Genomic DNA, 25,899 nt, shown 5'->3' on the forward strand with positions numbered 1-25,899 from the left:
GGCCAACTACGCCGGCTATCGTACAACCTCCGCTATCGGAGAACCAAAATTTCCTACCTATAGTACAGGTGTTTTTGCCTATAGTACATCTATGGGGTTTTCCCAGGGTGTCCGGACTATCGTGGCCCCACGCTTTGATAGCCCTCTCTAAAAATCCCCTCGGCTGTCGCCGCCAAGGGTCTCGCGGTTTCGCTCGTGGTTGGGTCGCATTGTCATGAATTGGATGGAATGCCGAACGTCTTGGCTCTTGACGCGCGCATACGCCGAATCGTTGTCCAATACTTTCGTCTCCATGCGCGCTGCCATAATGTACGGTTCGCCGAGAATTACCGGGTGCGAGGAAGTCTCCTGCACGAAGAAATGTTGATCTATCTCGACGTCGCCGATCTTCACGCGTACGTTCGGGCACGCACCATGCAACTCCTCTGTAGTACACGTCGCCGCGCGTATCTTCCACCCGTGCTTGGTGTTGATCGGCCATTTCCCCATTTTATAGAAGTCCATGGACATCAGGTTGATCTCCAAACCGTGGTCTACCAATGCTACCACCGGCTCCTGGACATCGCCGATCCAAACAGGGGTTTCCGTAGTGGCCCTAGCCCAATGCGGCTTCGCGTAGTGGCTTTCCGCCAACTCATCCTCTAGGGCCGTGTCTTCTAAGTGCGTCGTCCACACTTCCATCGCGGTTTCGGTTCCGTCGAGAGCCTCTTCCGCTTTACCAAGTCCATGATGGAGTCGTGGAACTCCTTCTTGGCGATTCCTAGCACCTCCCGTAACGACAACTCGACCTTGCTGTCGAGAATTCTTTCTTCCAGGACCTTCCGCAGGTCCGTCGCTCGTTCTATTTCGGTGCTCAGCCGGAAACCAGCCTGCTTCTTCTTCTCCGGTGCACCGGCGTTGACGGTCTCGTTCAGCTTCGGCCCGAACCGGGTCTCGTACCGCTGCAAGGGGCCTGCCCCTCCGGCTTTTCCTGCGCGTTTGTCTTCTACCAAAACCTCATAGTTCTGGCATGCGGCTGCCACGAAGCCAGTCTTCTCTTCCACTAGGTCGTCCCATCCGGTGACCTCCTGGATCCGCTGTTTAGCGCGGTCTACCTCTTCCTTCTTCAACCATACTCTAGGGAGAACCTCTAGCACCACCGGCCAGAATTCGGAGTCCTTCGCTTTCCGGGCCTCATCATCCCCGACCCGGATTCCTGCCGACGCCGAGTAGTTAACGACCTTTGCATGTCGTGCCGCGGCCTCTTCCATCAACCACTTCATTACGCCGCGCCCTGAATTCAACTCTAGGACTTTTCGGGTCTCGCTCGCGTGCACCTGCCCGTTCCAGAGGTAAACCACATTGGTCCTGAGTGCCTCTGCAAAATCCGTGCATTCATTCCGTATGTGGCCGACCACGTCGCACAACATGCACCGCTACCCCGTCGGTGGCCTTCGGTCACGAGACTGTTCGCCGCTATCCCTTCGGGTATGTGCGATTTGGAGATCTCGCACCATCTGCGACAGCTCTTCTAGAGCCACACCTCCGGAGGGACCTTTGACCACTCCACTCAGGGCTGAGCCCGTCTCAAGCCAACTCCGAGTTTCTTCCTTCCTAGCCGGTACCGAGACCGGCTCCTCGAGCTCCCTCACCGGGACCAGCCTTGCCGCCGACGAGCCCTCATCGCTCCACTCGCGCCGCTTGTCGAAACGACCACAGACCCTCCTTACCATGGCCCAGTCTGCCGTGAGCCCTTCGTCCGTTTCCAACAGGAGACCCACCTTCTCCCGGTCCATGGCATCCACCGCCTTGACGAACAGTAGTACCCGGCTTGTGTCAAGCACGGTCCGGTCCAGCGTTGACAGCCGTGCGAACCGTTTCTCGAACTCCTGGAGGAGCGCCGATGCGTTTCTCCCCTTCCCTGGGCTCTGAACCCACGCCATGAAGTCTCGCTTCGACAGCCGAAGCGAGTCATCGAACCCATACATCTCGAGGAGCTGCAACTCAAACTCCTCCCAAGTCCGGCATCCGACCAGCACCTCGAGCACCTCTGCGTGGATGCTCGGTGTAACCACTCGAGGGAATCCGGACAGCCGACTGTCCACCGAGATATCCCTCATGATCATTTTGGCCCGATAGGCCTCCAAGTAGCTCGTGGCATTCTTCCCACCGAATCAACCTATGGTGCCGACGATCGACTCAATGGCCCTATCGAGGGCACCCGTTCCCTCGCGAGCGCTCACTAGCCGGTCGACGGCTACGACCATAGCTTCAGCAAGATCGGATCCCTTCATCCTTCACTCCTTTGCCGCCTGTTTCACATCGGGTTCACCAAATATGTCGAGTTGTTACGCTCTTCGCGTTCGGAAAGAGGCGGGACCGCGGGGGCCTTGAACCAAGGGGCGTGAGAAAAAGAGGAGAGAGAGAGAGAGAGAGAGAGAGAGAGAGAGAGAGAGAGAGAGAGAGAGAGAGAGAGAGAGAGAGAGAGAGAGAGCAGCTTGCAGAAACATAGAGGAGGAAAGAGACGGAGAACAAAGTCTTAATTACAACAAACAACGATTACAACCGGGAAGCCGACGACAAACCCAACTCAGGTGAACACTCACACACACACAATGCTCACGCACGCACACAGCCCCGACTGCACTGTGGAGCCTTTGCTGGAAGCACACGGGCTGTCCACGAAGCAGAGGCAACTCAGTCCAAAATCCTGTAGAGAACGACGAACAATGGAGGAGAGAGCTCGGTCCTAGTCCGACAACACTTTTTTCTCGCTCCCCCCAAAACGCGATATTTTTCCCTCACTTCTCCCTCTCTTTTATAACCCAAGGAGGGAGGCTGCTTCCACTCGTTACATCATGTTTATTCCCTGTCCTTTCGGACAGGGATACGCCTCGATTTCCTCCCTACCGAATGTGTACTACCTAGGATTTCGTCTCAGGAGACTTGTACTTACCTACGTACTATACAACAAAACTTGTGCCCACGTGTAAGGGCCAGTTTTCGCATGTTATACCCGGTTTCTGCCTAGGGACGGTTTTCTCCACGACAATGTATATTTGAATGTACTTGGCATGTTTCGCATGTGGACACGAAATGAAGTACATCTTTGTACATGCTTGGCCACCAGTACTTCTCCTTCAACTTCTCGAATGTCGCCCAGGTTCCTCTATGACCTGCCCAGGCACTGTCGTGGAATTCCGTCATTAGTGTCACTTGCTCTTCTTTCTTCACCACCACTCGACGTGGTATTCCTGTCCTTCTTTTTGGGTGTCGCCAAAGGAATCCTCCCTTCAAGAAGTATTGGTAGGCTTTCTTCCGGATTCGTAGGGCCTCCTCCTTTGTCAACGAAGCATCCGTCGTCACCGTTCTTAGGAATCTGCCGATTAGTAACCACTCCCCTTCGTATTCGTCCTCGTTGAAGGCGTGGAGGGTTAGCGTGCCCTTGTCTTCCGCCAATAGTGGAGCCATCTCGAAGAAGTCGAGGGTGACGTCTTCATCTTCCGAAACCATGTCACCTTCATTCTCAAATCTTGCCCTGGACAGCATGTTAGCCATGGCATTCTTCTTCCCTGCAATATGGCGAATCTTTGGGTTTAAAGACTTGATAAAGGCAATCCCCCTTAGCATAGCTAGATCTGGTGTCGCACATCCTGAGATCATCCCGAGGATTGGGAGACAATCTGTCTCAATTATTACTTCCGACCCGATCAGGTAGTCTTTGTCCATCTTCACTGCCGACACAATACCCCAAAGTTCTCGCTTGACTTGGGCGTATATTTGTTGTCGTTCATTAGAACCTTTGCTCCGAACCCAATGGCATACCACGCATTAACTTCTACTTCTTGGTTGATGACCCACCCGATTCCGGTTGGGCTCGTATCTACAGTCACATAAATCGGCTTCCCTTTGGTATAGTCGGCCTTTCTTAATGCTGGAGCTTCAAGAAGTAGTTTCTTCAATCTTCGCATTGCGTTTGTGTGATCGACTCACCATTCGAACTTCATTCTTTTCTTTAGCAATCCTTATAAAGGCTCGGCGATATGGGCGTAGTGCGGAATCCAGATATGATAAAATGCGCATGCTCCAAGGAACCTTCGAACCTCTGTTTGGTTTACACATTCTTCTATCATATCCTAGATCGCGTTCACCTTGGATGGCGAAGGTTTCCGACTGTATGGTCCGCACAAGTGACCTACCACCAAGATCTCTGGTTGTCCAAATGCGGATTTTTCTCCCGAAAATGTCAAATTCGCATCTTCGAGCCTTTGGAGCACCTTCTCACAATCTTTCATATGATCCGCGACGAACTTTCTACACCCTTATCTTTCGATTCATCTTTCTCCTCATCTGAACATCCTTTTATTGGAATATCATCCAAGAATGGCATTGTGATGTCTGGGATGCAATCCTTCAAGACCTTGTTCATGGCATTCACCATATGTGCCACCAAGTTCGTTGCACCTTGAGGTAAGGTACACATTCACACGAGCCCGATCGGAGTCCTTATGGTTGTAATGTCACGACTGTCTATCGCCAATTGGAATTGGTCATATCCGGAGTAGAGATCACCAATGGAGTAGATGGACCAGCCCGCAAACACCTCAGCAAATTCGTCTACGCTCGGACCGATTCCAGCATTTCGAATTATCACCTTGTTGACGGGTTGAAGATCTTGGATGAATCGCAATGATCCATTCTTCTTCGGCACCGTGAACCACCTATTAGAGTAAGGAGCATTCGACAGTTCTAGAATACCCATATTCACTTTCTCCTTTAAGAGTTCGATCAACTTCGGAAGGTGCGCTCTTGGAACTGGTATCGGTTTCAAATTCCAAGGTACGTGCGGCACCATGAAGATCACCATCGGCTCTATTGTCCTTGGATCAACACATCCGATTTCTTGTGGGGAAAATGCGAAAGCCTTCCCATGTCTCTCAAGCATGTCGCGAAACATTTGCTCTTCTTCAGGGAGGAGGAAATCCTCCCTTCCAATTCCTAACTTTCCCTTCGTCTCTTCGGTGAAGATATGACCTATCATCTTTGGATCTCTTAAACTTAAATCGTTAGCGACTTCCTTCATCTTTTGCCAGCTATCTTTCGGTAGCAGAACCGCAACTGGCTTGATCTTCTTATCCACCGTTTTATATTTTGTGTTGACTTCAGCTTCCTCCATCAAGATGCCACGATAGTATTCATCGATGATAGCGTACATGTTGACGGAGTTAACCGAAATCATGCATTGGTCATGAAGATAGATCAAGTCCACGACGTCCTCGATTTCGCTGATGGTGTCGTTAAATGAGATTTCTTCCATAATATGAGTCACAAACTCTTCTTCTTCTATTATGTTTTCTTCTTTTAGCATCTTCTCGAAATCCTGTATCCGACGCTTGTCCTTCTTGTCGGATAGAACTAGTTTACATGTGCCACTAGGTGTGGGGACTTGTGATCACTCGGACTATTTCTGCCCCATGCTTCAATAGTCCGCTCTAAAAATCCGAGGATTCGCCTCCAAGACTATCTCGATTTCTTTCATGATTAGCTCGCACCGTTAGGAATTGAACAGATCTTTGGTTGTCAAGACTCTTTATTCGAGCAAATGCCGCACCATTGTCGAACACTTTGGTTTCCATCCGAGATGATGTGATATACGGTTGTCCTAGGATGACAGGATGCGACGCCAATTCTTGCACGAAGAAGTGTTGATCCATCTCCACATCCCCAATCGCGACTTTAACATTGGGACAAGCACCGTACAAGTCCTCCGTAGTCTTTGTTGCCACACAAATCTTCCATCCGTGATTTGTAGTGATTGGCCATCTTCCTTTTTTGTATAAGTCAATTGACATGAGGTTGATCTCCGAGCCGTGGTTGATCAAGACTACCACAGTCTCTTTCTTCTCCCCGATCTTCACCGGCATCTCCGTTGTTGCTCGTGCCCAATGAGGTCGAGTATAGTGGCTGTCCACCATTTCTTCATCGACTTCTTCTCTTCCCATCATTATGGAATTTGCTTTCGCTTTTAGTGGCTTCTCTTCTTCTTCATCCGATTGTTGCCTTTTTCGCTTTACAAGATCCACGATCATGTCGTGGAACTCCTTCTTCGTAATGCCGAGTAATTCCCTCAAGGACAAAGTCACGTGGCTGTCAAGAACGTGTTCCTTGAGAATCTTCTTCAGGTCTGTCGTCTGCTCTATGTCCGACCTTAGCTTATAGGTAGGCATAGTCCTTGTCTTTCGAGCAGGGTCTTTGATACCAATCTTCACGGGCCGAACCGTTACTTCGACTCATTTTCTCGACTCCTCTTTTGGGCTTGTGTCTCCTTCCTCCATTTGCAAGGGTTGACCCGTCTCTACATCTTCTTTCTTTTTTGCGTTCCTTGTTTCATGTCTTTTTTATGAGCCTTGCTCTTCTATTCTTTTTCTCTTTTCTTCGACGAACACCTCATGGTTGTCGCACATCACTTCCGCGAGTATGGTGTTGTCATCCACCGGATCCGACCACCCGGTTATGCTTTGCACGCTTCGGTTCGCAAGCTCTACCTTGTTCGATGTGACCTTCCCCATCTTCTCATACTCGAGAACGGAAGACCAAAACTTTGCTCCCACTTTCGCAGCTTCATTTTTGTCTTTCTCGACTCTTATTCCGGCCGTTGAAGCATAGTGCATTGCATCCACATGAGTCACCTCAACATCTTCCATAGACTTCTTCATTCTCCCTCTTCCGAAATTCACCCGTAGGGGTCTTCGAGTTTCAGTCGAGCAGATCATGTTGTCATCTATTTATACGATATTTTGTCGGATCGCCTCTCGAAGGCTTGCGCAATCCCTTCTCTTGTGGTCCATGCTATCGCACCACACGCATCTAAAGGTTTCTTTTCCTTTGGGGCCCTGAGGATTCATGTTGGCTAGGGTGACCACCTCAAACTTCTTCGCTAGTTCTTCGATGATGTCATCACCAATCTTCTTTTCTTCCACGTTACTTTGTTTTGGCGGCTCAGCTACTTTTGGCAGTCTTGCTTTCTCTGTGACAGTCGATCCCGTCAAGTCGGTGTCATCAACCCATTAGCGACGCTTGTCGAGCCTATTGCACGCCCAATTCACCGCGATCCAGTCCCCTACAAGCCCATTTGCTTGGGTATCGTCTTCGAGAAGAGTCCCCAATTCTCGTCTATCCTTCATATCCACAGCCTTTAGGAAGTACAAAGTTTTGTCCTCCTTAAGTAGCACTTGGTCTGTGGCGGGGAGACGACGAAACATTTGGTCAAATTCGTCGTACACCCTCGAAGCGCTCATCTTCTTATTCTTCTTTTCTATCCACTTCATCAAGGCATGTCGAGTCATCCTTGACAAATCTTCCGTCGCGAACTCCGCTAATATTGCTTCCTCGAACTCTGACCACGTTGTCTTCCCTTCTTGAAGTTTGATGACGCGCCTTTGGATGTTGTTGGCGACCACTCTCTTGAAACTTGTGATTTTCCGCGCTTCAGACACGTCCCTTTGATTCATCTCCCTTTTATATGCATCAAGGAACTTCGTAATGTTCCTTCCGTTGACCCTCAAGCTCTACGACACGGTCGACGGCCTTTCCCACGCTCGCATCGTTGTCTCGAGATCTCATCATTTGTTCTACGATCAACATCATCCTTTCGAACTCTCTCGCTTGGTTGCTTGAGGATGTCATCTCCAAGTATCAGTTGATCCTCGATTTGATCCTTCCTACCGCCTTTTTCACATCGGGTTCACCACTTAATTATGTCATGAAGAACCGTCACTACGTGCGGATCGCGAGGCGGAACCGTCGGGGTTCTGGACCGGAAGGATTCGAAGTTGCACTAGCTTTAGCAAGAAAGGAATTAAGATAGATTGGCAGAGAGAGAGATTGAGATAAGATAGAACGCTTGATTTTAGATTGAGAGAGAGCTTAAGATTGGATCCTTGACTTTAGGTTTAAGAAACAAGATACACCATCAATTGGAGAACAAATCTTCTTCTTCTTAAATTCTTGAATCATACATAACATCTTTTTATCTTTTTCATCCATCCTTTTATAGATGCTCCCATGCATATGATGCATGCGGGTACAAGACATGCATACAATGCATGGAATGCATGTGATGCATGTTTGCCATTTGGCGCTCATGCATCACATGTCACTCAATCAAGCTCTAATATGAGAATTTACATGTAAAACTATAATGATAAGAAAAATATTTTTAAGGAAATGTCATAGCCTAGTGATAAGTCTATAGACTCTCAACGTGGAGGCGCAAGGATCAAGTCTTCACTTGAACTCCTTTTGAATATACATTATATATATATATATATATATATATATATATATGTTTATTATTAATGTATTTTTACAAGGCGTTTCTCCGTCCGGTCGTCGTTTCGCCGGCTCCGTTGGTTGCCGTTGTCGGATGATACCGAATGCTGATCTCGCTGGTCGCCATCGACGGATTCGTCCAAAACATAGAGTTATATGCATTTGGCTACATCCATTCGTTAAGTCATATAACTAAACCTTTCTATGCTCCACACATAGACACAAAGATAATAGCTTTTGCTCTGCCTTATATATGGTGGGATCTTTATTTGTCCTGTTTATGTGGGATACATATTTTTCTCTTCTTCTTTGCAAACTTCATACCCACATAACATGACACTTAGATGTCCGTTTCCTACGTAGTAAACTACATTGAGAAGTTCTTCTAGACCTCCATCTTTTTTGTACCAAGATATTAAACTTATTTAAAATAGTATCTTTACTATTATTGTTTTATATTTCGTGAGAAGAACCACACTCGATTTCGTATGTTCCTTACAAGTTTCACACTATCATTGAAAATCTTCACGAAAACGATCGACCATGACGAATACCGAGTCATAACCACCCACAAAGGGAAGGTCAGTGATGAAATCCATGGAAAGAGAGGTCCAAGGCCGTTTGGGGATTGGGAGAGGGCGAAGGAGACCATATGGTCGATGATGAGATGCTTTAGAGAGAGCACAAACGTCGCATGACTTAACGAACTCTCTGACTAAATTCCATGGTTGTGGCCACCAATATCCCCGAGATATCAACTCCAAGGTTTTGGCAATGCCAAAATGACCAACAAGTGGATCATCGTGACACTCGTGAAGCACCCTTGTCTGACAAGGACCTTCTGGGACATACAAACGATTATCATGAATTGTAAAACGAGCTAAATTAGGTCTTTTGGGTTCATGGGAGGGGTTTGTGATACTTGCCTTGACCTATGTGGCGAACTTGTTAGTCGTAGTGGCTTATGCTATTTGCTTGAGCAAAGAGTCATCCCGGAGCAAGCAAGTCACGAAGTTGTAGAATTGGTTAGGCTTTAACAAACTCTGGGACTGATGAACATAGGCTTCATCCTCCGGAGTGAGCTTGAACTCAGACTGACAGGATAAGACATCGGTCATCGTGTGTTGAGCGTTGGGTCAAAAGATTATCTCAAAATCATAGTTTGCCAAGAAGGTCGACCATCGCGCCTGTCTACGATTTAATGTTCATGTGGTAGAAAAGTATATTAGATTTTTGTGATCGGTAATCACTTGGATACAGTGTTGCGTCCTGGCTAAATAGGGTCTCCATTCTTCAAAAGCAGCAATAATAGCGAGAAGCTCCTTGTCGTATATGGGGTAGTTGATTTTTGGGGCCGTGAATTTGCGGTAGTAGTAAGCCACCGGGTGAAGCACACCGACCTCATATGGCTGGGAGAGGATCGCCCCAATGGCGAAATCGAAAGCATCCGTTTCGACTTGGAAAGGCTTAGTTGGGTTAGGATGTAAAAGGACCGGTGCCATAGTAAAGGCTTGTTTTAGCAAGTCGTACGCTTTTCGGCATCTGTTGTCCATTCGAAAGTAGCATCCTTGCGGGGAAGAGCAATGAGAGGTTGTGCAAACACTGAGAATCCTTTGATGAAGCAATGATAAAAATTGGCAAAACCAAGGAATGATTGCACATCTCGTACCCGAGTTGGGACATCCCTCTCTTGGATAGTCTTGACTTTCCGTGTGTCCATTGTGATTCCCTGTGTCGAAATGACATACCCAAGAAACTCTATAGAAGTACGATCAATTCACATTTTTCACCTTTAGCATAGAGTCCGTGCTCCCGAAGTTTGGCGAGGACTAACATGACATGTCGAGTATGCTCCTTGATGTTCGAAGAGAAGACCAAGATATCATCTAGATAGATCACAACAAAGTGATCTAGATATTCTCGGAATATGTCATTCATCATATGCTGAAATACTGCAGGAGCATTAGTGAGGCCGAAAGGCATTACCTTATACTCGAAATGTCCATATCGCGTTCTAAAGGCGGTTTTACATTCATCTCCAGGTTTGATCCATACCAAATTGTATGCTCCCCATAGGTCAATCTTGGAGAAGATATGCCCAGTCCAGAGTCGATCCAATAGCTCTAGGATGAGAGGCAGTGGGTAGCGGTTGCAAACAGTAATCTTGTTTAGACCCCAATAGTCAACGCAGAGGCGTAAGTATCCATCTTTCTTTTTCACGAACAAAATAGGAGCTCATGCTGGTGATTTTGAGGGTTGAATAAAACCCTTTTCAAGGTTCTCGTCGGTATACGTTCGGAGAGCCTGGAGTCCTGGTTCCGACAACCAATAAATTGGGCCAAAGGGAGGATTGGCACCTTCTTGCAGATTGATCAGACAGTTGTAGCATTGATGCTCAGGCAATTGATCAACATTCTTTTTCTCAAATACGTCCTTGAAGTCTTCATACTTGGACGGTAGTGAGTCAGTAGTTGTCCTCATTGGATTGCTTGACGAGGCACTATGCACTATTTTCCTTGTTGTGACTGGTATGTGAGCATCTCCCTTGGAACTGATTCCTGCATTAATAGGAGGGTGAGCGCCTGCAACAACATGAGATATTGCTTGCACCTCCAAGCTGGTTTGGGAGAAAGTAATGGAGTGATTGCGCCAATCAACAAGTGGATTTTGTGCCTTCAGCCAAGACAAACCGAGGATGATCGGATGTCGCGGTGAAGTGATAACATAAAACGTTAATGCCTCCTAGTGGTCCCCGAGTTGTAAGATAAGTGGGACACTGGCTTCGGTGACTGCTCCTGAAGAAAGCATGTGTCCATCGATAGCTTCCACTGGGATTGGCTTGGACAATCGGACAACCGAGAATTTGTGTTTACGAATGAAACTTTCGTCCGTAAAACATGTTGTTTCCCCATAATGTAGAAGTGCTAAGGATCTAATTGAAATGTACTTGAAATGGATGCTTACCGGAAAGGAGAAATCTTCTGTCGATGTAGCCGAACTATGGGAGCGACACAAATGCGGATTGTCCAACCACATGACTCCTACTGTTGTTGGACACTGTCATTTTCCCGTTGTTGGGGCCGTCTTGTCATATTGTTTGTAGAGATTTGTCGTTGATTATTCTTGATTGGGCAAAAACGAATGAGATGGGTGGAATGAGGCTAAGTACTAAGAGAGAGCGAGAGCATAAGCAAGATCACAAGATTGTCAAGGACAAGTAGACGAGGCTCAATATTAAGAGATAGCGGGAGAGAGAGCATAGACAAGAGAACAAGCAAGAGAGAGGATAGACAAATAAACAAGAACTGTATATGCTTTCATAACTGGTGTTGTTCACCTTGATTTTAATCAAGGTGCACCCCAATATTTATACAAGAATGTGGATGTATGCATGAAAGCTAGAAGACTTGCAGAGAGTGCATGGAAACTTCTAGAGAGTACATGAAGATGCATTCTCTAGAAGGTTCTTGAAAGTTCTAGTGATCAATCTATAATGAAATAAGTTGAATCTTACACAATACAATAATGTATAGATGGATGTAGCTCAATTAGTAAGGTTGCCCAATAAGAACAGAAGGTCATAGGTTCAATCCCTACCATTCCATGTGGCATTTTCCGGAGTTCTCTCTTTCCTTTTGGCAACTCTGTCAATTCATGTGTGGTTCTCATGCAGGGAATCCATCTCATCTTGCATGGCACTTAACCACTTGCAGTTGTGGGTGTCTCTCTTTACTTCTTTGAAGGTTTCCGGCTCCCCCTCGTTGGTCAATAGTCCTCGCTCTTCAATCGGAAATCTCCAAGGGGCTCTTCTTTCCCTTAGAGGATATCTTCGACCCTGGTTTTCGACCACCGATTCCTCCGTCTGTTCTTCATCCGAATCTGATTCGGGGTCTTGTCCCGTTACAGTGTCCAATTCTTCTTCTCCGGTTGGTTCAGTTTCTTCTCTGACTCCAACCGGTTCTTCAAGTGTCATCCGGCTTCCGATTGGATGGGTCCTTGCATCTCCCAACTGATCTCTGTCTGGCAACCCGAAGTCCACTATCTTCTTCTCTGACTCCCAGTCAGCAATGATCTTGTCTTCCATGAAGACTATGTCTCGACTCCGGAAAGCCTTCTTATCGACCAAGTCCCATACCCAAGGAATATGCATGGCCGGGACTTCAGATCTAATTTCCCTCTCTTGTCCTTTGCTACATGCACGTAGGCAAGGCACCCGAACACCTTTAGATGTCGGTAGGACATGTCTTTGTCAGTCCATACTCTCTGCTTCCAAGGGTGCTAAGGGTGATCTGTTTATCACGTACGTTGGTGTCATCAACGCCTCAACCCAAAACGTCTTGGGCAACTTTGCATGTGCTAGCATGCTCCGGACTCTCACCATCACAATCCAGTTCATTCTTTTAGCCAATCCGTTTAGCTCTGGCATCTTCGGCACGGTAAATTCGAGCTGGATTCCCTTCGACCGACAATACTCCTCGAACTGTCCCCGTTATTCTCCTCCGTTGTCCGCTCAAACTGCCTTTAGCTTTCGGCCGGTTTCCCTTTCCACTCTCGTGTGGAATTTCTTGAAGATGGATAATACCTGGTCCTTCGTCTTCAGCGGTGAGATCCACAACTTCCGGACGTGGTTATCTATGAACATCACGAAGTACTGCGACCCAGGATATGACTTTGTGTCCACTTGGCATACATCGTTATGCACAAGCTCTAGTGGTTCTTTCCGTCTTGTTGGTGGTCTCGACCGGAAAGAGGTTTGGTTCTGCTTGCCAGCCAAGCAATCAATGCACTTCTCAAGTTGTGCGTCTTTCACCTCCGGAATGAGGTTATCTTCAGCAAGTCTTTGCATTCCCTTCTGGCTCATGTGGCACAACCTCTTGTGCCACAACTCACCAACAGTATTGGATACCATGTTCACTTCTTCCCGGCATATCCGAGCATGCATCAGGTACAACATGTTGATCTTCCGCGCTCGAGCCACGATCAAGCTTTCTTTGCTGAACTTCAGGAATCCGTTCCAGATGCTACCCGTGTAGCCTTCGTCATCCAGCCTATCGGCTTATATCAGGTTCAACCGAATTTCTGGAATGTGTCGGACCTCTTTCAATAGCAGCTTGCACCAAGTTGATGTCTTCATCCACATGTCTCCTATGCCGACAATTTGGCATGCACCTTCATTTCCCATCCTGACACAACCGTGATCTCTAGCTCTGTAGGATGAGAAGCACTTCTGGTCGGGGGTCAGATGGAACGACACTCCGGAGTCGACCACCCATGTAGTCTCATTGTTGGCAAGATGTAGCTCGCTCTCCTCGGTGATGAGCAGTAGTTCTTCCTCACTTGTCGCAATTGTCGACGTTCCTTTCCAATCCGAACTTCTCCAGTTCGGACCCTTCTTTGAGTCGACATTGCCGGTTCCTTTCTCCTTTCGGAAGTGTCGGCAATTCTTATGGAAGTGCCCTAACTTTCCGCAATAAAAGCAAGTGGGCCTTCCCCTTGACTTCGACCTTGTCCTCGATTTGTCCTGGTTTGGGGACTCCGATTGCAGCCTCTTCCCCGGTTATGGTCGTCTTCCGTAACCAAGGCCTTCGGATTGGTTCCAGACTCCCGGTCTTTCCGGCAAGCTTCTTCGTCCAACAAGCTTGATTTTACGGTTTACCCTTGCTAGGGATAGTTGTTTTCCTTCCGGCCCGATGTTGCCCAAAGTGGCAACTAGCGTCTCCCAACTATCCGAGAGGGAACCGAGCAACAGCAACGCAAGTACCTCGTCGGCTAGAGGTACTTCCAATGAGGTTGTTTGGTTTATAAGCCCATGGAAGGCATTCATGTGCTCCGCCATGTTGGAGCTGTCTTGGTATCAGAGTCTCACTAACTTTCGTAATACTGAGACCCGATTCACAACATTTTTGCTCTCCAACATGGTACCGATTTTCTCCTAGCGCACATGAGCCTTACTTTCTTTGTTGAAGTTGTTGTACAGGCTCATATCGATGAAGCACCAAATGTATGTCATCGTCTTCATGTGCATTACTTCCCAAATCGTGGCATCGATCTTGTTCGATCTTTTGTCCCCAAACTGTACCGGCAGCCAGAGATCTTTGACCACCAACATGTCCCTCATCTTTGACTTCCATACTAGGTAGTTGGAGCCGGTGAGCTTGAACATGCCACTGAAAGAAACTTCCGTTTTCTTTCCTTTGTTGTTCGCTCTGATATAGGTTTGTGCGGAATAACGCTCGGCCACAAACAAGTCTCAATAAGACAACATAATAGAAATAAATATTAATGCACTTACATAGAATGAGACGACACAATATGTTTACGTGGAAAACCTCAAGAGGAAAAACCACGGGAGTTCACAGACTCCGAACAAGATGACTATAGGGCAGAGGTACTACAATGTGAGACTCAAAGCCAACGATCTCGAGCTTTGTCTTCGCCAACCGACGGTTACAATAGAAAGGCTTTCTATCTCTCTCTCTCTCTCTCTCTCTCTCTCTCTCTCTCTCTCTCTCTTTCTCTCTCTCTCTTTCTCTCTCTTTGTATCTCTCTCTGTACAACGATAACAACATTGCATCAATAAAATGATTTCCCTAAGTTATATTTATACTTATATAACTTTTAGGGTTATGTACAAATGTAGCCTCAACGGCTCACATGAAACCTATTTACAAATATGTCCCTGCTTCAGGTTTACACCAGATCCATCCTGATACCTTCCGGATATCTTCCGGATCCCATCTAGAGAGACCGGTTTCCCAACATGTCCTCGTGGTGACCAACTCTTGTAGCGAACACACCAGTACCAAGTATGACTCAACGCCATAGTGGTGGTATGGGACGCCGATTGAGGCTCGAGTCCGTCTCGATCTCTTCGCTCGGGGGTGGTCGGGTGGATCGGCACCCTTCTTTCTCTCTCTCATCTCTTTCTATCTATCTATTATATCCTTATCATATGCTTACATTAAGATTGAGCTCTAACACTGATAGAGAGGAAACAATTGAAGAATATTGTTTTCTAACACATTGAATAAAATTAGTACAATCGTTTAGTGTAAACGTTATTGAATGGTGGACCCAATCAATAGATAAATAAGAGTTTTTAGTACAGAACTAGGGATAACCCATATTACATCAATGGTATAAAGATTCAATAAGTATCTACTTGTTATACATAAGCATCAATGTAAATTGCCAATGAATGAATTGCTTTGTTGATGTATTGTTCTCTTCCATAAGCCGAGTGCACCTTATAGGTGTGATCACTAATAGTGGGTTGGATTCCCAATATCTAAACCAAATGATCATTCACAAAACTACGTGAGCTTCTTCAATCAAACAAGAATTGTACTGGAGATCCATTCATGTACTTGTTTGCACATAGTAAATCATTGGGTCCCAATACATAGTGAGGGAAGGAACATTTACAACTACTTAAATGATGTGTATAGACCTCAAGGACATCAAGAATCTAACGTTTATGGTCTGCAATTTTGTTTTCGTTGTCGTGCTCTTTGCATTGGAACTTCCGACATTGCTCTTTTGTGTGACCCTTCTTTTCGCAAAACATGCAAAAAGGATTTTGTCGCTTAAAATCATGATCTAGGAATTTGTTGGGTATCTTGCATTTCTTAGTGAATTGTGACTACTTAGTCCCAAGCGCTTCTTATTTGTTATCATGGTCCTTCTTCTAAGTCTGTTGATAATGAAGAACTATTTCAATGACCTCTTTGAAGGATTTCAGATCCTTATTGTGGACTATCCAACAATACTTCGAATTGGGAATGTCATTGACAAAACAAGTGACTAACCAAATTGCCCCTTCCAAACCCAATTTTTGAATTTGGGTTCTAGCAAGGTGCACGTAATCATCTAGTGAGGAAAATTTTCGACTATAGAGGTTCATTAATGCTTTTGATGTGTCAGTGTGAGATGGAGGTTGTAGAAATTGAACCTTGGAAACCGTGACAAAGTCTGTCCAAGTATTTGGCAAAATCCCCATAGTGCGAAGCCCACGCCACCAGGTGGTAGCCTTACCCCCTACTTCTCGATTGATATATGCAATGTTTTGTACTATCTAATTTGGGATAGAGCTCAAAATGGGACTCCTGTCGGCCAAGCCTTGTGCAAATTGCTTCTTCGGTTCTCTCATTTTTCTCTCCCATAAATGGCTTGGCGACAAATGATGGTTCACGTTGACGTTCATATGGTCTATTAGTATCTCATTGCATACTAATGGCATGCGCTTCTAGAGCACCATGAGATTGTCGAAGTTTGGAAATCTCGTTCAAGGTAGAATTAAGGAAATTTTGTATTTGTAAAAAATACGGTCAATTGGGAATGCCTCAAGACTATTTCCTTGAATCCCCTCCGCTTGGGAGGATGCCATCGGGTGGTTGTTATTATGAGCCATGGAAATCTAATGTTTGGCAAAGAAATAGGATATGATCAAACAAATATCTATAACATATTGTCGTGATGTAAACATATCATGGGCAAACATGAATCGATATCATAATCTCATGGTAGTACCCCTCTAGACATATGAGATGAAGTTAAGATCAGGTAACTATGGTAACACAAAGGTATTTTTAAAACCATGGGGGTGACAAAGGAATATCTTTCCCTGGTCTCTACATCGATTTTTTTTATGGTGGCTCCCTGAGCTCTTTAAGTCCTATAACGAGGACCCTAAAGTGTAGTTAGACCCAAAGTCTAAACATGTTTTATAGTTGTATTTATCAATAATGTTGTATGGTCTTGGTCATATTTGAACTCAAAACCTCACAAACGAAGCCATTAAACACTTGAGGTAACCAAATGGCTTGCTCCTTTCAAATTTGCAACATTTATGCGTATGAGAGATATGCAAAGGCATGTACCCATTTATTTTTTAAAAGAAAAACACGTGCCTAGAATCCTTCTTTCCCCCTCGTTGACTAAAAAACTATGTTGGTACGTGACCCAACCTCAAGCTTGACATCACAATGCCATGCCATAAGGAGCACCCTAATGGTTAAGCCAACACTAGCCCTCTTTTCCGGAGTCATATGTATCAATATTGTTGTATGGTGTTAGTCATATTTGAACTCGAAACATCGAGAACAAAGCCATTAAACGCTTGAGCTAACCAAATGGCTTACTCCTTTCAAATTTTAAATATCATATTTTAAAAAAAGAGAGAAATATGTGTTTAGAATCCGTCTTTCCCCCGCGTTGACTAAAAAACTATGTTGATACGTGACCCAACCTCAAGTCTAAGCATTACAATGCCATGCCATGCGGAGCACCCAAATGGTTGAGCCAACACTAGCCCTCTTTTCCATAGTAGGCCCACATGGCCCATCACATGGTTACTTCATTACGAATGTATTTCGTAATGATGATCTCATGGTGGCCTCGTAATCATGTAACGAGTACGGGATGTTGGATGCAAGTTTCATAAGGGCAACCTCGCACGAAGCGGGTCAAGCCCTTACGCCCACAACATCATTGTGGCCATGCGTGTTTAATTGTTACGTATAGCAAAATTGAGGTGACCAAAGGGGGATCACAAAAAAATTGTTAAAAAAGGATGGTGACTATGCTTTCCCAACAAAAACTGTGAAGACGGCCAACAAGATCCTTACACTCAAAACCACAACATTCGATATACCAATATCATTAACAAATTCCTAATATACACGTTATACGTTTATGAGATGTATAAGATCACATACACATACATGTGAGTACATATGTATATATGTATATAAAAGAATCGTTAACAAAACATAAACCAACAAATGCTGTAATAATGGAGATATGTAATCGAGGCACGTAGCCCCTACGTAGACACTGTCGTGATGTGGTGCGACCAAAGGTAGAAAGTGGGAAAATAGAGAGATGTGAAATGGAGTGAAAGTGTGCGTGGAGACTTCCCACATGGCCGACCCACGGATTTGGTGTGTGTGTGTGTGTGTTGTATTTTGTGGGGAACTAACGTATGTATGTAGTTGTTCTTTCAAAATTATATGACAACGTAGGTATGGTATGCGTATGTTTATGAGAGACGCACAACATTCTCTCTCTCTATCTCTCATAAACATACGAGCACACACACCCACACCTTCACATGTATGTATGTATGTATGTACATGATGTATGTGTACGTATGTATATGTATACGTATATGTATATGTATATGTATATGTATACAGTATATGTATATGTATATATTATATATATATGTGTATGTGTTTGTAATCTCCTCTCTTCATCGATCATCAATTATCTTCTTCCTCTGCTACGGACATCGACCTTTTTCATGGTTTCCTTGCCAGGTAAGTTCTCCTCTCGCTTTCTGCACACGTATGTGTGCATATTGCTCTCCTGTCTTGTTGTCATCAAGCTTTCTCATCTGTCATTGATTGAATACGATCAACGAAATGTTTTCACCATAGTTAGGGTTTTATTATTATTTTACGTAGTCACTGATTGAACGGACTTACATTATTTTTCAGAAGATCTGGGTTGATCTTTATATATATATATATTTGTGTATGTCATTCTGTATCTATCATTTTGCAGCACAAGATATTCGTTTATTTGTGAAGAAGGCAGTAGGAAACAAATAGAGATAGTGCAAGAGAGAGAGAGAGAGTGCGTGTGTGTGGGCAAGGAGGCTGCCATGTCTGCGGTCGTCTGTGGCAGCAAGAGGAGCAACCTTTTCGAAGAGGGGGTTCATCCTCCCATTGCCAAGCGGTCACGTCGTGGTAGCAACAGCAACTCTCCCGTTCATCTCTCGCTGTGTCGAGGAGAATCGTCTCCTTCTCGTTCGCCTTGTTCGGTTGGATTCACAGATTCTCCTAGAACTTCTAATCAAAGTCTCATTACTCAGTTGAAGGATCTATTTCCTGATATGGATGATCAGGTACATGTTAAAGGTCTTCCTGTCCTTTTTTTTTACTAAAAATTTCCTTTCTCTACTTGTGCCTTGAAACTGATTTATATAGTTACCATATGATATACTCTCATGATGATTGAGTAATAGTGTTGTTTCATATAGCTTCGTGTGTTTATGTTGTTGAAGTAGTAACATTTCCCTGGACAGCGTCCACGGCCCCTGACACATGGCTCATGCCCACGCGGACTTTACCATTTAAACTCCACAAAATGTAAGAAACACCACCGATTGGTTACAATTCGACTGATTGATGTCATACTGTCATGATGATACAGGAATACCATCATTCTACACAACTTTAACTTGTCATGCTATCATGATTCTGAAATAATGTCATTTCATGTGCTGTGTCCTCATGATTATTAGGAAGTAGGTCCCTTTCTTATGCTTCCACATGATATAATTGAGAAATGGTGTCATTTTAAATGGTACACTGTGATTATTGAAATATTGTTCGGAGTTACCGTTGAGAAGAAATAATTTTATTGAGTTTTATAACTTCCCACCATTTTCCTTAGTACCACTTCAGCAATGGATGAAAATTTGCCAGTCCTCAAGTGAAAATTATAGAAATATATCAAAAGGCTTCTTTTGGTTGAGTGATGCACAGGCTTGAGTGTGGATGTGGGGCTATGTATGAATTAAGCCAATTGACATGTAAGAGATTTAACATACATATGCTTAATCGCAAGCACTATTGTGGTTCGAGATACTATCATGGTCATTCTGAAATTTGTTGGTGAATAAAGAAACTGAATAAACACTTGAATTTCATGAGACAAGAAAATTAATGATTTGTTATGTTGATGTTTGATAAATATATTTGTTTGATGTCAAGGAGCAGATGCAATCGATTAGTTTTTAGAGTAAGCTACTGAAAAGTGATTATTTGAAATTTATAAAATAAGTTGGAAAGGGATGCTTCAATGCTATATGATTATTAATTGGAAATGTTATTGACACCAATGAAATAAACCTATATTGTAACTTATAAAACCTATTTGTCTTCTGCTCTAATTATTATATTCGAGACTGATGGGAGTGTCCTTGTTATGATTTGTAGTTGATCGAGAAAGTTTTGGAGTCAACTGGGCACAATATTGACTCTGCAATAAAGAGTCTCAACGAGCTCCGTCTTAGTTCTGGTAGAGAAGAGAACATCTTAAATTCTTCCAGGAAAGATAATTCTGTTGAGGCTCAGATTTTAACAGGTAACTTTTCACCAAATTGATTAAAATTATGCTATAAGGTGTTGCTTATCCTAGTGATTTGGTCCTCCCTAAGCCAAGGATGGGGAATTCAATTTCAGCTACATGCTCAGGTCTTGCATTTAAGGAGAAAGACAATCTTATGGTTGCTCTATTTGATTGCGATTGAGTACTGGGATATTTGCACATTAAATCCTGCATTTCCCGTTTTTTTTCTCGATATACTTCTAACCTTTTAACAATCTTATGGTTATTCTATTTGATTGTGAACGAGTACTGGGATATTTGCACATTAATTCCTGCATTTTCTGTTTTTTTTCTCTCGATGTACTTCTAACCTTTTACTTGTAACATTTATTTATAGATGCGGTTGCTCGGTCTGGCGCTGTTGAAGCTCCTAGATTGGAGAGTGTGAATCCAGAGCAGATTGTGGATCAGCAACAGCAACCTCAATCTGAAGGCAGTAAATGGGTGGAACTGTTTGTACAAGAAATGCTTGGTGCTTGTAATCTTGATGATGCCAAGGAACGTGCAGCTAGAGCTTTAGAGGCTTTTGAGAAGTCCATCATGGGCCGAACTGGGTCCTTGGTTGAAGATTTGCAAAAGGTATATGAAGGATCCATCTTTTACTTTTGAAATTCTTGTTTTTACCTTTCAATTTGTGTCAAATTGAACGTTTTTGATGTCTTTCAATTACAGGAAAACTTTGTGCTTAAAGAGCAACTTCAGGTTTTTGTTCGTGACAACCTCATCTTGAAACGTGCTGTTGCTATTCAACATGAGAGGCAGGCAGAGCATGAAAACCGCTCACAGGAAATTAACCGATTAAAGGAGTTGATTTCTCAGTATCAGGAACAGGTTCGGACATTGGAGGTGAGTAAAGCTTTTATAACAGTTTTCTGTTTTGAGCATCATGATATCTGAATGAGATTCAATTGATAATGCCCATTGTTGTATTATCATCCATATACTTCTTCACATGATCATGCAAGTGAGTGATTAGGGTAGAGGTCACAAGTTCAAGTTCATTAGTTGGTTTGCTTGTTGCTGCTTGTAAGAATGATAATGTCAAAAAGGTATTGTAAGAATGATATGCCTTTTTTTCTGCTTTCCCAGGTGAACAATTATGCCTTGACCATGCATCTTCGGCAAGCTCAAGAAGGAAGTTCTATTCCTGGACGATTCCATCCAGATGTGTTCTAAATATACAGCTGGAAATTGTTCTTTAGAATATTTTTCCCCGAAAAACCTACAACATTTATTAGCTCAATGGCTGGACTGAACTAACAGTTTAGCTAATGGATGTGCTAACTAAATGCACACTTTTCAAGTGATATGATAAATATAAATGCGTGCAATCATATTTGTTTTATGATACTGTGTTCGAAGTAACTTTGATCCCTCATAAACATTTGTGTAACATAGCATTTTCTATTTGAACTCATGACACGGATAGGCTTATGTAGTGGATTACATGTAGGACATGAGATATGATACATATCAAAACAGCACAGCTGATAGGTTGTGTACATACCAATTCATGCAAACATAGATACTGAATCTCAAAAACCCTAATACGGTTAACCATGGTATTAGAACCACTACAGTGGACAGCTCTTTGTAGGCATGTCTAAGTTGTAGTCCAAATTTGCCTAAATGATAAAGGTTGTAACATCTTTGAAAGCTGAGAAGGATTTTACATGCTTTGGAGATCTATAGTGGCAAGTGGAAGAGTATCTCTATGGATATGTTAATGGCTAATGGATATTAATTAGGGTACGATTATATGCTCATATTGGAGCTTACAGTATTGAGTACATCTTGATGGGGTTGGTATTGTCTACTATTTGGTTTCCATAAAAATATTAGATGATTAAATTAATTAGTGGATAATCTTTTGAAAAGGATCTTATGAAGGTATGTAGTGTGTAAAATTTTCATGCAGGGTATCATGCATATTTCCATCTTCCAAAACATCAGCTTCAGGTTTCCATATAGTCTCTCGTATTCCCAAACCCAATAGAGTAAAAGAAAAGGCCAATCAAATTGATAAAAGTAAGTTGCCAATGATTCCACTTTTGAACATGAATCGCATAAAAAACTGACAATGCGTCCATATCAATGGGCTAGCATGCAAAAGTTGTGTGCATACAATGACACATGGACTTCAACATTATGGCTCAATTGGCTAAAGCATGTTGCTTCTGTCAAAAAGAAGTTTTGTCCAGTCTATATATCTTGAGCCATAATTGTTTCAAGAGTTAGGTTCCAATGCTCTTTTCAAACCTCAGTGTACGTGCAATATTAAGTGGTTGGTGTAAGATAAGCTAAATGTTTTGCACAGTTTATTATCCAACATCGAAGGAAATCAATTTTGGAACTTCAAAGAATGTTGTCTTTTATACTCTTCAAAACTGTCATTAATCTTTGAATAACATGAATAGACATTTCCGTCATCCTTCAAAGTTCAGCTGGTCATTGAGACAACCATCTTAGCATAATCCCGAATGAATTTAGGATAAAACCTTGAATGCCCATTGATATAATGTCTTTCAGAAATTAATGTCTCCCACACATTCAATCAAGTACATAGCTACTTATACTTCTTAAACCTCAATCAAACACCGATCCATATAAAGACACCTTTGCTTTGCATCATTTCCCAAACTCTCGAAACCACTACTGGTTTACCTTGTTGTTGCAAGTTGTGAAGCAATGGTAAGTAGACTTTGACATCACCACTTCCCTCCCATTCATTGTGAGAGGGAAAGAGAGCTTTGATGTCACTGAGATGGGGTTTAAATCCCTCTTTGACCATTTCCAAGAAAATTTCACACGCTTCTTCTAACTTACGTAGCGTGCATAGACCTGTTATCATGGTAGTGAAGATGGCATGATCCCGTGCATCCCTACATGATTTCATGTCATTAAACACATGAAAAGCATCATTTACTCTCCCTATTTTGCAAAGAGAATGGATCAATTGATTATACATATGGGGCTCAGGTTCAAAACCCTTCTTCCGCATCTCCAAGAACAGATCCATGGCAATCGTTGCATTACCCATCTTGATCGCACCATTTATCACGAGGCTATATGTTGTTGCATAAATTACAAATTCATTATCCAACATTTCTCGAAACACTCGGTATGCATAATCTGCTCTTTGCTCACCACAAAGTCTTTTGAGAAGAGACATGTGGCTCGAAATCCTCACTTGACATTCCTTCATCTCTGATATCATTTTAAAGGTATTATGACCAATTTTATGATGGATTTGGAAAGCATTAACTGCATAGCCTTTGGAAATCATGACAGACAAAAGATGCAAGATTTCATCTTTAAGGCTTTCTTGTTTGAATATCATTGGGAAGCTAGTGGTTGTGATCTGTGACGCTAAATTGGGCCTACATTTTTTCTCCTCTATCAAATCATTAAAATATCGAGCTTCCTCGAATTTCCCAACCTCACACAACCTGAGAATAATGAGGCTTTGGGTCGAAACCAAAGGCTTGTAACCGTTACAAAGCATTCTATTGGCCAAGACACATGCTTTGTCCAATTGTCCATCTTCGCAATATGCGCTCACTAAAACAGAGTATATGAGTGAATAATCAACTGGAGTTCCTTCTGCGATAAGTTCATTAAAAAATACACATCCTTTGTCAATCCTTCCAAGATTGCAAAAGCAATATATTAATGCTGAGTAAATGCCGATGTCAGGCTTTAAACGGTCATTTTTCATGTTTTCCAAGTGAGCAATGGCATCTTCGAGTTTACCAATCGTACAAAACCCACTTATGATATGCCGATGTGTCACAGCATCGGGTGTTATGCCCATATCCTTCATATAAGCAACAATCTCAAGACACTTTTTCATGTTCATCGATTTTGAAAAAGCATGAATCAAAGCATTTAAAGTGGCCACATCTATGCCCAAGTTGTTTTCTTTAACCACATCCAAAGCGCACATAGCATTCTGCATCTGTCCAGACTCGGCAAACTTCATAATCATCCTTTTACACACACCCATGGCTAGATCATTCTTCTCATGATGCAAGAGGTGTGTGAGGAGAGTGTTATACGTGTGTGAGCTAGGACAAACACCGAAACTAGTCATTCTCTCGATGGCATAGATAGCTCTGTTGTGCTTCCCAGCCTCACAATAGTGTCTTATCAACACATTGAAATCACATTCTAGGGTTTCGAGGCCAGATTTCTTCATCGATTCAAAAACATCCCAAGCTTTACCGAATCTGTGAGATCGAGATAGGGTCTGTATGAGTGAAGAACTGTCGGTCGTGATGTTGTTGAAGTGGTCATGTGAGGTATCAACGCTCTTCTTCTTCCCGTGAGAAAAAAGTCTGTAGGAAGATGAGGAGGTCCGAAGAGGAGGTGTTAGCCTGCGTCTCGCCATCGCCGTCGTCATCGATATGAAGAAATTGGGAATACATACATACATACATACATATACATATGTATATATATATGTACGGGATGTGAACACTGAGAGCTTCCACAGCAATCCAGGCAGGCTACATATGCATATGCATTTTTATGTACATATATCATACATATATATAATATATGCATAGATAGATAGTTAGTTAGTTAGAAGAGCAAATACATACATAGGATACATAACCATGTAGGAATGGTGGTGGTGGCGAGCTTCCTCACTTACTTGCCACAATGAGAGAGCCCTGCTACCACCTCATATGACTACAAACATGTGGGCAAGCTCAACCCCAACCAATAGGGCACCCCAAACTCCCCTTCAATTTTGAACTCAAACTTCGGCCCACACTCTTGATCAGACTCCCGACCCAACCCCACTACCCTTGCAAAGTTATGAAAGCATCGATATCAAAGAAAAGCCCCAACACTATAATGGGTCCTCATACAATGCTCAAGCCATCAAAACACTCCCAAGCCGACTCATATGCAAGGGCTACCCAAACCCTGGGGAGTGAGGTGATGTACATGGAGCCATAGCCAAACTAAAGACAAAGGAACTAACACCACATGGCATGCTAGGAAATACTTAAAAAAAGCCTAAGGTTGGCACAAAAAGTGACCCAATTTTTGTTTGCTAAACGTAAGCAACTAGATCGTACAACTGAACAAAAGTGGCATGATTGACTAGTGAGGGAACCCGGTACAAGCATAAAACTCCACTAATAGAATAGAGTTTTTGATTGTGGACTATAATATTTACCTCCCAACAAAAACACCAGGCGTACACCACATACGTGCTAGATATATTTGAATAAAAAGGTTATAACATAGATCGAGAAAGAGAATATAGAAGATGCTATTGACATCAAATAGATACAATGTGCATAATATGAATTCCTAACTACAATATCATTATGTTATCTCTCACTTGATGATATTCAACTCTTCAATGTGAGGTCTTTATATACTATTGCCTGTTCA

General features: G+C 43.4%; 2 protein-coding genes across 2 annotated transcripts; one reads left to right on the forward strand and one right to left on the reverse strand.

Annotated features, from left to right (window-relative positions):
• Window positions 1–18,544: 18,544 nt before the first annotated feature.
• On the forward strand, window positions 18,545–21,832 carry LOC147859029 (uncharacterized). Its single transcript, XM_087326421.1, has 6 exons — window positions 18,545–18,629; window positions 18,877–19,219; window positions 20,316–20,463; window positions 20,825–21,066; window positions 21,160–21,333; window positions 21,577–21,832. Exons 2-6 carry the CDS (start codon window positions 18,977–18,979, stop codon window positions 21,661–21,663), a joined length of 894 nt encoding a protein of 297 aa, XP_087182547.1. The 5' UTR covers window positions 18,545–18,629; window positions 18,877–18,976; the 3' UTR covers window positions 21,664–21,832.
• Window positions 21,833–22,485: 653 nt separating this feature from the next.
• LOC147859030 (uncharacterized) lies at window positions 22,486–24,920 on the reverse strand. Its single transcript, XM_087325235.1, has one exon. The coding sequence runs from the start codon at window positions 24,887–24,889 to the stop codon at window positions 23,078–23,080; it is 1,812 nt and encodes a 603-aa protein (XP_087181361.1). The 5' UTR covers window positions 24,890–24,920; the 3' UTR covers window positions 22,486–23,077.
• Between the last annotated feature and the right edge of the window lie 979 nt (window positions 24,921–25,899).

The sequence above is a fragment of the Azolla caroliniana genome, unplaced genomic scaffold, assembly GCF_043228905.1.
Source record: "Azolla caroliniana isolate FFs.n. ecotype wild unplaced genomic scaffold, voAzoCaro1.0.p SCAF_10, whole genome shotgun sequence".
Lineage (NCBI taxonomy): Eukaryota > Viridiplantae > Streptophyta > Polypodiopsida > Salviniales > Salviniaceae > Azolla > Azolla caroliniana.